Raw genomic sequence first — 11,826 nt, 5'->3', positions numbered from 1 at the left:
AATATGTTAAGCAGTGAGAAACCGTAACTTCATTTTTACCACAGAGCTTAGAATATTGTGTGCGTTTTGTGGTGATGCACACCCTCTATTCCAGCACTCAGAAAGCTGAGGCAGGAGGACTGAGACAAGGTAAGAGATTAGCCTAGAATGCATAGTGAGATCTAGGCTAGCCTGGAGTGCAGGGTAAGACTCTGCCTCAAAAGGAAAAAAAAACCTGAAGAGTATCCTGCTTATTGCAAATCAGTGTCGTGATTAATCTTACAAGTTGCTTACAAATGAACTTTCTGTTTTCTCAATAAAAAAAAATTGAAACTATACAAAAATAGAGCACTTTACCTGAAAGTAAACTATTCATATCTGTAAGGGTCTTGAAATGAAATGCCTATAGGAAAGGTTTTCTAACTGTTAGACATTATTACTTCTGGGCTGCACTGTCTTAAGTGAAATGCATATTGTGGTTGAACATTAAATCAACCAGAAATACACACTTGGGCTGCACAGTTTGTTTTTGTTTTATTGTTTTTCAGCTTCACTCTCGAGCTATTTTTCTTGTCTGTCGTCATGTGCCTCCTTTTCTTCACCGTCCTAGTTTGTGTATTCTTGTCCTTGATAACTTCTTTTTAATGTCTTCATTCTTCATCTCTCACTCTCTCTTTACTCAAGACAACAGAATACCATCCCTTTCCTTTAAAACATACTAAGCTGACCCATTTGCACACAGGGGAAATGAGACATAAGAACTAACTGGTTCTTAATACTGATAGAATACTCGAAGATGTAAAGGTGAAACAGAAATGAACGGCCCTCAAAAGCTAGGGTCTCACTGTGTAGAACAGGCTGACCTGAAACTCAGAGAGCTCTGCCTGCTTCTCCCTCCCAGTGCAGCACCACAGTGGGGGAGGGAGGATACATGACTTTAAGGACTTGGACAGGGGTTGACTGGCTTCGAGTTCATAGTGGTACATTTGACTCAGCTTCTCAGATGCTGGTATTGCAAAGATGTGTCACTGTGCTTACTTGCACTATGTTTTTACGTGAATAGATGTCTTAGTTACTTTTCTATTGCTGTGACAAAACACATGACCAAGGCAACTCATCAAAGAAAGCATTCAAATGGGGCTCACGGCCCTAGAGGTGAAAAGCCCATAACCATCATGGCAGAGAGCATGCATAGCAGCAGGCAGGCCTGGTGCCGGAGCAGTAACAGAGCTTACTTCCCATCACAGTGCAGGCTTTGAAACCTTAAAGTCCATCCCCAGCAACACACTTCCTCCCACAAGGCCATACTTCCTAATGCTTCCCAAATAATTCCACCAGCCCGGGACCCAAGGCTTCAATTTTTGAGCCTCTGAGGCCATTCTCATTTAAACTACCACAATACTCAAGGCATCTCACAGAAGAAATAAAGATCACATAAATATAGGAAAAATAAATCAATAACGTACCAAGTCTAAATTCCTTAATCTCTGAGAAAAGTCCTACCCAAACCTCATAATTACTGTGGAAGTTTCGACAACTCTTAGTCATTCTGCCATTTCTTCTAAATGATGTACCATTCACGTGTTTTTTTGTGCAGTACCACTAAGGATATATGTTATTTCTTTCATTTTTCAATAATAAACTATTTTGTAGTGTTTTGTATATAATGACTCCCTTGTGGCTTTTACCTAATTAAATTTTGGTGACTTGTTTTATTTAAGAGCATAATTATTTTATAATATATTTTGTTTTAAGCATCTCAATGGGAGAAGCCAGAAGGATTTCAAGGGAATTTGAAAAAGGTAACTGTAGCATAATGTTGTTTTATTCTTCCAAGTGACTGGCTTCTAGGGGTGGGGGAGTTTGGGGTTAGGTGGCTGGGGTTTGTGGCACTGGATCTAAGGGCTTTTGAGAATGGCCAGCACTCTATCCTAAGCTAAACAAACTCCCAGACTGGCTGCTGTGACTTTTTGTAGAATTTTGTTAAGCAAATTTATTTCCAAATTCTGCACATATGCACGCACATGCACACACCAAACCCTATTGAGGATAAATATTATGAGTTGATTTGCAGTCATTTGTTGTTCACATGTCTTCCCAGTGGACAGAGTTCCTGGCTTTGAGAGGTGAGACAGTCTGTTTGAAAGTTGGTAGTGACTAACAGAAGCCAGACTGTTGCCATGAGCTTTATCACCTCTCTTGACTCCCAGGGGCTAGGTAGAGAAGAAAGCATAGGCAAATTTGCCTTAGTTATTCAGTAGGAAGCCATGATCATTATTTTCAGTGTACTGTTTTCCCTTCCCATTAGACAGCAGCAGAGGCCGTTTGGGTAGAAGGCCTAAGTGAGGACGGTTACGCCTATTATTATAACACAGAGACAGGAGGTGAGTGCTGCCGTGGACTGTTTTAACTAAGAATATACCCGACTGCATGTGAACTAATACACATCTAAACTTGAAAGCTTTAATAAGTGTTTCTATAGGAAGTATATATTATCTTTTATAAGGGATACTTAAAACCTTTCTATATATAATATGTTGTATTATGTATCTATGTTGTTCCTTTTATTTTTTTTTTTAGTGTGTTTGGCTATTTTGCCTGCATGAATTTCTGGTCACCACATGTGAGCCTGGTGCTTAAGGAAGCCAGAGCAAATGATTAGATTTCCTAGAACTAAAGTTATGGTTGGTATGAGTTACCATGTGGGTGCTAGAATTGAACCCAGGTCTTCTCTGAGAGCAGCAAGAATTAACTGCTGAGCCAGCTCTCTCTGTCACTTAATGTTATTCAGGTTTTAAAGAGAGTCTTCAATTCTAAAATTACCGGGTCTTATGATTTAATAATTTCCCTCTGAGTGTCTATAGTTATCTCCTACTTCAACTTTTGTCATGGTGAGGCTCCGACTTGAGACCTAATGCAGGCGAGCATATATGTTCTAATTGAAGGACACCAAGGCCCTCACCACTTTCTCTTAAGAAAATGAAGCCGGGCGTGGTGGTGCTCACTTTTCATCCCAGCACTCGGGAGTCAGAGGCAGGCTTATTTCTGAGTTTGAGGCCAGCCTGGTCTACAAAAGTGAGTTCCAGGACAGCCAGGGCTATACAGAGAAACCCTATCTCGAAAAACCAAAAAAAGAAAAAAGAGAAAACAAAATTGGTGTTAGAGATGTCACTTACCTGATAGACCATTTGCCTAGCATGCACAGTCTTAGGCTCAATCTGTAGCGCTACATAAATGGTATGGGGGCTCGGAGGGTAACTTGATGAGTACAGTGTATGCTGTCCCAAGTATGAGAGCCTGAGTTCAAATCCCTAGCCTCCACATGGTGAGGTGTGGAAGCAAGCACTTGTTACCCCAACACTGGGTGAGCAGAGATGGGCAAATCCCACGGCTTGTTGGCTAGCCAGTTTAGGTTCCGTGAGAGACCCTATCTAGAAAGAGGGGGAGGGGAGTAGGGAAAGGAAAGAAAAGAAAGAGAAAGAAACATACATAGCTGGGGGGGGGGGGGATGATAGGGGAAGGTACCAGAAGTAGTCCTCTGGCCTCTACATACAGATGCATAGGCAAGCACACCCACACATATGCATACACCTAGAAGAATATACCATATACTCAAAAACAAAGCAGGTGTAATCAAACATGCCTATAATCCTATATTAGGAAGTTGGAGTCGGGAAACTCCTGCCATACAAAGATAAAAGTAAATAAATTCTTACAAAAATCACAGAATTTCTCAGTTAAGTCTTTGCTGTTCCTTTTCTGGCTTTTGAGACCATCTCAACCTGACTTCCAACTCAATAGTTCCCTGAGTAGGACCTTGAAGTCATGATGCTCCTGCCTCAAGGGCTGCAGTTACAGGGCTGTGCCACCATACCCAGCTAGTCTTCAATGTTTCTTGTACCTGGACTTCAACTATTTTAAATAATGTCTTTTTTCTCCTACCATATATTTTATGTTCAGGTTCATATCCAACAGGACTGGAGAAAAGAAAGTCGTAGGGTTGGGGAGCACAGAAGATATTAAAACTTAGCCGTGTTCTTCTTGATATTTATGACAGTGTACAGTGCAGGAAGGTTGCCATTGGGTAGTTACGTTCCTTCAGTGAAATGGCCTCGAGTTTCTCCGCCACGTATCACTGGGTATCTATCTGCCCTTGTCAGTCTTCAGCTTTCCTTTCTGCTGTCAGCTCGGTATCTCCCTTAATCTGTGTTTTTAAATTCTTACTGCCCAAACCCTGTATTCAATCTTTTAGGAAGAAATAGCCTTTTGCCCAGTGAAAGCAGTGTTTCTGTACCACATAAGTAAAGTATTGGGTTTTTAGAAAGAGCCTAAGAAGTATGTTCTCTGGGGTTGGGAGGAGTGTAATCCTGATCAGTGTAATTTGTAGCCATTTTTATGCTTGATTGTTAAGTCAGGGTCTTACTTTGTAGCTGGCTGATTCTAAATCATGAAAACCAGGCAGACCTTGAACTTAGAAATCCCCCCTCCTCTGTCTCCTAGTCTCCTTCACTCTTAAAATTGTCTTTACTGGGAACAAATTGTATCTTTTTTTTTTCCCTTTTATTAAACTAAAAATAGAGATGAGAAGAAACATTGTAGTTCCTTTAAAAGCACAGTGACCACTAGATGGCAGAGGAGCTCAGCCAGCTGAGATTCCATTACTAGTAAAGTAGCAAATTCAGATTGAAAACTCCAGGAAATCTTTGTGAGAAGTTTCTGGAAATATTTGTAAAGTCATTATCATTATGGTTCTTGAAATTGTTTTCAGATAAACTGGGGATTTTTAAAACTCTTACCCCCTTCCCAAGTTCTTTCCCATTTAGAGTTAGTTTATAAGTTTAGTAAGTGCAGACTCTCCTAAATTTTCTGAACAATAAAAGATAAAGTATAGATATAAAAATGCTTTATTATTTGGTGGTAGTAGATGATAAAATGTTATATTGCTGAGAAGTATTGCTAAATAAGTAATACAGTTATTAAAATGTGTTGAGCAGAATCCAAATGGGAAAAGCCTGATGATTTCATTCCACATGGTGGGGATGTGCTTTCTAGTAAGGACAGTGAAAAGTTACCCGACACTCTAGAAGACTCCAAATCATCCGAGTCTCACAGCGATTCTGAAGGGGAACAGAAGAAAGCTGGAGAGGCCTCGACAGAGACGAAGAAGCTGATCATCAGGTTTAAGGTGGGGTCTTACTTGACTTTCCACAGACCTTTGCAGGCTGACTCCGTGCGTCTGTTACTCCTGGTCAGCTCCAATCTGAAAATACGAAACAGAAAAAGGATTCATAGATTTTAACTTGTATGACACGATGAAATCTTACATTACAGTGAATTGATGAAGTTTGCCATTTACTCCTGTAGTTAATCTCTTGCTGTACCTGACTTATAAACTAAACTTACCATTATTGGATGTGTGTGGTTTGATATAGTGGATTTAGGCATCTACCCAGTGGAGATGTTGAAATGAGGCCAGCTAGGGCATCACAGTGAGACCCTGTCTAGGGAAAGGGAACAAAACAAGCATCTTGCAGAGCATGTGGCACAGGATAAGCAAAGATGGGTAAACTCCAAGTTCAGCCCGGCCTGGGCTGCATAAGGAATGAGTTAGGAATCATTGTAGTATACAAAAGAAGTTCCAGTCAGGTGACTCGTGGCTGTGTAATTTGCAAAGAGGCTGAAACCCCAGTACATGTATGGTGTTCACACAAAGGTGGAAAGTAGGTTAAAAGGCTTTCTTAGCCCGGTGAAGAGAGAATCTCCCCCAGGACATCTGTAGTGACTGCTTCTGGCCCGAAAGGGAGTCGTCGTCAGTTTTTCTGTGTAATCCTGGCTGTCCTGGACTTGCTTAAAGGCATGTGCCACCATCGTCTTTATGTATCATCATGGTACATTTTTTAAAAGCATCATTAAACACAATGCATTAAAGTTTCACACATAGTTCTTCCATGTACATGTATTGTGTAGTGTGAAAACTTAAACCATTAAGTGAATGATTATTAGTGTTGTTAATGAGACTTTTTAAAGAAGTTAAGACATTTTTAGAGGTTGACTGTAGCTTTGCTTGAAGTGTATTATTTATTGGCCTTTGCATTACAGGAAAAAAATAAAAGTACTGAGAAAAGAATTGGCCCAGAAATACAAAAAGAAAAAAGTACTCCAAAACAGAATCCATCAAATACAAATGAAGAAAAACCCAAAACTCTTAAGAAATCGACAAACCCTTATGGGGAATGGCAAGAAATTAAACAAGAGGCTGAGTCTCAGTAAGTACCCGAGGTGTCACCCATTGCTGTGTCCACGAACCTCAGCACACTGCTGTCAGAAGTCTCAGGTGTGCTCTGCTCTTTATTACATTCTTGGGATATTTTTTAAGAGATTTATTTATATGAGTACACTGTCACTCTCTTCAGATACACCAAAAGAAGGCATTGGATCCCATTACAGATGATTGTCAGCCACCATGTAGTTGCTGGGAATTGAACTCAGGACCTGGGGAAGAGCAGTCAGTGCTCTTAACATCTTAGCCATCTCTCTATCCCTGAATATATTTTTTTTAATTTATGTATGTATGTATGTATGTATGTTTAATTTATGTATGTATGTATGTATTTTTTTAATTTATTTATGTATGAATGTTCTATGTGCATATATGGTGTATACCAGAAGAGGGCATCAGATCCATTATATATAGTTGTGAGCCACCATGTGGTTCCTGGGAATTGAACTCAAAACCTCTGGAAGAGCAGATAGTGTTCTTAACCACTAAGCCATCTGTCCAGCGCCCATTCTTAAAATATTTCTAATTTTGCTTTCTTTCATTCCTAGAATATTTTTACTTTTAAAAGATGAAAAAGTGGTTGCTTTAAGCCAACTTAGTGATTGTTCTGTGTCCAAAGCATGACATTTCTAGTGACCACAGTCACACACTCAGCAACAGTTTTTATCAGAAAAACAAATGCTTGGAGCAAATATTCTGCAAGACACTTAACTACAGAATGCATTTGAAAGAAAAGAAAAGTGTTTACCCTTATTCTCTTGAAGTGTCTGACTATACTTCAAAGTGTTCTGTGTATATTATTACCCAAAGTGTATTGTGGGTGTGAATTTTGTTTTTGTTGGTTTGGTTTGGTTTGGTTTTCTTGAGTCTTGTGTAGCCTGATCTGGTTCCACCTCAAGGGTGCTAGTATTAACAGGTGTACCACTATACCTGGCTCTAAACGTCAAAGCTTTTAAGCTCATACTCAAAGTAGCAGAAGAGGTTATCAGTAGTTAAGCACAACCTGATTTATGTTACTGACTTAACTGCTCAAATATGTTTTCTTTTTAGAGGCGTTTATTTTACCAGGTAAATACATGTCACTATCAGGCAATCATTTTAGTATTTTGGGGTATCTTTATTGTTTTGATTTGGTTTTTTTTAACCTTTAAGGGAACCTTCAAGGTGAAGGGAAAGTATATGGATAAAGTAGATACTATTTAAAGCCGTGCTTTGAAATGGTAGTGTAGGACGGATACTTTTTAAAGATTTATTTTATTTATATGAATACACTGTAGCTGTCTTCAGACACACCAGAAGAGAGCATCAGATCCCATTACAGATGATTGTGAGCAACCATGTGGTTGCTGGGAATTGAACTCAGGACCTCTGGAAGAGCAGTCAGTGCTCTTAACCTCTGAGCCATCTCTCCAACCCGGATGTATTTTAATATACTTCCATAATGAATTGTTTATTATTAAAGTTCTTGGCCAAGGATGGCGCCCATAACACAAGCACTTAGGAGACAGAGGCAGGATTTCCCTCAGAAGCATACACTACAGAGTGAAATGCATATCTCAAAAAGTTGTCAAAACCAAAGCCTGCCCTTTAATGGACAAGTTGTACTTTTTTGTACAGTAATGCAAGTCCTGGGCAGCTCTGTAAGACGCCCTCTTCTGGCCTCCGCAGGCACTACATATACATGTGCACAGACACTCAGACACAAAATTTAAAAACAGCAAGAAACTGAAGAGAACTTACACTAGCAGCTTGACAGCACTCCTGAAAGCTCTAGAACAAAAAGAAGCAAATACACCCAAGAGGGTTAGGCAGCAGGAAATAATCAGACCAAATAGAAACAAAAAGAACTATACAAAGAATCAACAAAACCAGGAGCTGATTTTTTGAGAAAATGAACAAGATAGATAAAGCCTTAACCAGACTAAGCAGAAGGCACAGAGACAGTAATCAAATTAATAAAATCAGAACTGAAAAGGGAGACATAACAATGAAGTATATCTTAAAAATAACTATTCTGTTTGTTGAATGTCAACAGTTGAAAATCATGTTCTACAAACATCATGGAAATATTATTGATAATTTTTCTCACTGTGCTTGAAATTAGCATTTTCTTAATGTTTAACTTCAAAGAGTTTTTGCTGTTTTAAAATTTTTAAAGTATATTTACTGATAAAACAAAAAATACAACAACTTTTTAGACATATGGCATAAAAAGTGTTACAGATGTATCTTATAATCCTACAGGTCAGACAGTTAATGGAGAGATCTAACAGGCCTTCAAAGGAAATGCTCACAGAACAGAAGTGGGCTATGGATTGTCCCAAAGGTAGATTAAATAGTGCTTTATAACCCAGCTGCTGAAAAGCACTGCTGAATTAGATCAGCGTAAATATATGATAACCTCAGAATGGAAGGCAGGGAATGTGTTGCATGGGAGAAGAGAATATGCTCTTATTTCATCAGGAAAAGAAAAGCTAAGGATTCCTTCAAAATGAATAAAAATTAGATTTGACCAGTGGAGACTTCTTGAAGATTGTAAAAAAAAAAAATAGCTACAGCAGTTAACTTTATCATGAACCAATCAATTCCTTACTCCCAAACTCATCAGTAGTAATTCTGAATAGGCATGAATAGTCAGTGGTTTCTGGAAGGAAAAAGCTGATGATAAAACAAATCCTTATGCTGATCTTGAAAGAAGAGAATGGTTACAGACCAATGAGAGTATTTCTCCTCCAGGGTCTCATGTGTCTGGTGGGCAGAAGACACCGAGCATAGCTACTATAAAATAGCAATAAAGACTTATTTATTTAGAGTTCTTAAGTTATCAAGAGTACTTACTGCTCTTGAAGAGAGGACCTGGGTTTGGTTCCCAGTACCGACATTGTGGCTAACAACCAACTGTAACTCTTGTTTCAGATGATCTGACACCTCCTTCTGGCCCCTGTGGACATTTTACACATGTGGTACACAGATGATATACATGCAGGCAAAACATCTGTTACACATAAAATCTAAAGTGGGGTCTCAGAGGCATACTTTCAAAACGAACTAGATTCTTCATCTCTCCCCTGCTTTTCCCTATTTGCTAGCTTTATTCTCTGTCTTCTGAATTTTTCTTTCCAAGAAAGATGGTATTTGGTGTCCAGTAGTTTATTTTAGTCTCAACCACTGAATATGATGATCTTTCTCGCTATCCAGAAATCTCATGGGTGGAATTGATTAGCTAACTCTTTCATAGACCAGTTGACTGTATTTAAGGCACTGTTTCTCAGCCCATGGATCATGACCCCTTTAGAGGGCAGAACAACCTTTTCACAGGGATTGCTTTTTTTTTTTTTTTTTTTTAAGATTTATTTATTTATTTATTATATGTAAGTACACTGTAGCTGTCTTCAGACACTCCAGAAGAGGGAGTCAGATCTCCTTNCGGATGGTTGTGAGCCNCCATGTGGTTGCTGGGATTTGAACTCCTGACCTTCGGAAGAGCAGTCGGGTGCTCTTACCCACTGAGCCATCTCACCAGCCCAGGGATTGCTTTAAACCATCAGAAAACACAGATATTTACATTGAGATTCATAACAGTAGTAAAATAACAGTTATAAAGTAGCAACAAAAGTCATTTTTTGGTTGGTGGCCACCACAATGAGTGGAACTGTATTAAAGAGTCAATGCATTAGGTAGGTTGAGAACTACTGCTCTAGAGAATAAGATACTGAAAGACTCATGTTAAGCAGGTAACTGATTTCTGGCCCAGCCAGATTGTTTATAGATAGTTGAAGGGCTAGTTTTCAGAGTAAAAAAGATGTTAGGCAAATAGTCCATTTAGTCTTCTATAATAGGACATTAAGATTCTATTCTTTCCATCTTATATTATGTAAACTTTCAAAATCTCTGTCAGTCCATGGCAAAACCAGTTTCCACAACTTCCCTATTACCTATTTATACTGCATGACATATACGAACAGTGTGTAATAAGGTGTTGTGTTCTTTGTGCAGCAGAAATACAACAAATGAGACTCATCCTAGCACATGTTCATCTGAGGCAGAGTTGAGTGTTTTGAGACTAACGTCAGCATTATAAATGTAGAGCCAGGCAATACACACCTAACTCAGGATTGGAGGGACGGATTCAGAGGCTTGGGAGCTTGAAGTCATCTAGAGTAACATCAGAGAGTATACGGTTATCCAGGAATACATGAAATGCTGTCTTTAAAACCCAAAACAGAAGTAGCTTAGTGTTCCCAGGTGACCAGCTTCTGATGTATCCTCGGTCACCATTGAGAAGGGGCTTGTGGTGCCTGGGTGGCTTATGGTTCGTATGCAAGTAATTACCGTACTCTGTCAGCTAACAGCTTTCTCTCTGCTCCAGAGAAGAAGTCGATTTGGAACTTCCAAGCACTGAAGGTGAATGTCTATCAACTTCAGAAGCTGGCGTTGGGGAAATCAAAGTGGTATTTAAAGAGAAAACAGTTTCTTCTCTGGGAGTTGCAGCAGATGGAGTGGCCCCGGTCTTCAAAAAGAGAAGACTTGAAAATGGAAAATCTCGAAACTTAAGACAGCGAGGTGACGATGAGTGACTGTGAATATGGACGGAAGGCGTGTCCTTTCCAAGCTGCTCTGTGAAGCTGTGGAGAGGAGGCGTGTCCTTTCCAAGCTCCTGTGCTTTGAATACTGTAGTGCTGCAGTTTACATTTATGCTAAATATATTTTATGTGAATCAAAATAAATCTTTTTTCATGTGAAATTTATTTTTGTTCCTTAAGTGGTAGCCTACCACATTGCATTGTAATACAGTGTATTATGTTCAATGTCTAAAATTGCTAATTATATAATAATTTAAGATGCTATGTATCTGTTATTTAAAACATGGGGAAGACCTTTGCTCTGTTCTTACTTATAAACATATTTATTCTGCATTGAAAATGCATTATTTCCATATGCTGAAATTAACTTGTTACCTGAGAAGAAAGAAATCAGACACCGATGTGCACAGCCCAAGACAATGTGGTTTTGACAGTCCTTTCTGAAGCCTGGATGTAGAAAACTGCAGATCAGCTTGTCTTACTCCATTTAGGACGGAAGACCAGGAGAAGGATGCACCTGAGCACTGAAGTGCAGAGTGACTGCTGGACCAAGGGTTGAAACCTGTGCTTGCCCCAGGTCAGCTTACAGCTGTAGTATCTCACAACCATTTTAACATGGGGCCAAGCCTTGGGGGACTAGAGATAGGAGGGCAGCCTCTGCCCTACCATTGGTTACATTCTGGCATAGCCCTTTCCCAGTCTGGCGAGCTTTTCATAGCCCTGGATCCATTGGAAGGTTTATCTAAGTTAACCTCAGAAGGCTTGAACTGAAATAGGTTGCATTGTCCACTTAGATGTTCCCCATTTCCTGGTTCCATTTCTTCAAGTAGAAGTTTCATTTCTACTTGAAGTACTTCCCTTTATTACTTTTGAATATTTTTAATCATTTCTCTTAAGTTGTACAGTACCTTTTGGTAGCAAATATGTCTTTTTACAATTGTTAGTGTACATGTAAAAATAGCTTATTAAAAACCATAAAGTAAA

General features: G+C 39.2%; 1 protein-coding gene across 2 annotated transcripts in view; it reads left to right on the top strand.

Annotated features, from left to right (window-relative positions):
• Wbp4 (WW domain binding protein 4) overlaps positions 1–11,826 on the top strand; it is a 20,993-nt gene extending 9,167 nt beyond the window's left edge. The window contains exons 6-10 of one of the 2 annotated variants that reach the window (XM_021181558.2): positions 1,735–1,781; positions 2,288–2,363; positions 4,974–5,164; positions 6,079–6,245; positions 10,629–11,826. In XM_021181558.2, coding sequence (XP_021037217.1) covers positions 1,735–1,781; positions 2,288–2,363; positions 4,974–5,164; positions 6,079–6,245; positions 10,629–10,836 — 689 coding nt within the window. In that variant the 3' untranslated portion in view covers positions 10,837–11,826. The remainder of the gene's footprint in view (positions 1–1,734; positions 1,782–2,287; positions 2,364–4,973; positions 5,165–6,078; positions 6,246–10,628) is intronic. The other variant, XM_029469344.1, reaches the window with a different exon arrangement.

Source organism: Mus caroli, chromosome 14 (genome assembly GCF_900094665.2).
Source record: "Mus caroli chromosome 14, CAROLI_EIJ_v1.1, whole genome shotgun sequence".
Lineage (NCBI taxonomy): Eukaryota > Metazoa > Chordata > Mammalia > Rodentia > Muridae > Mus > Mus caroli.
This window is presented reverse-complemented; position numbering and strand designations above follow the sequence as displayed.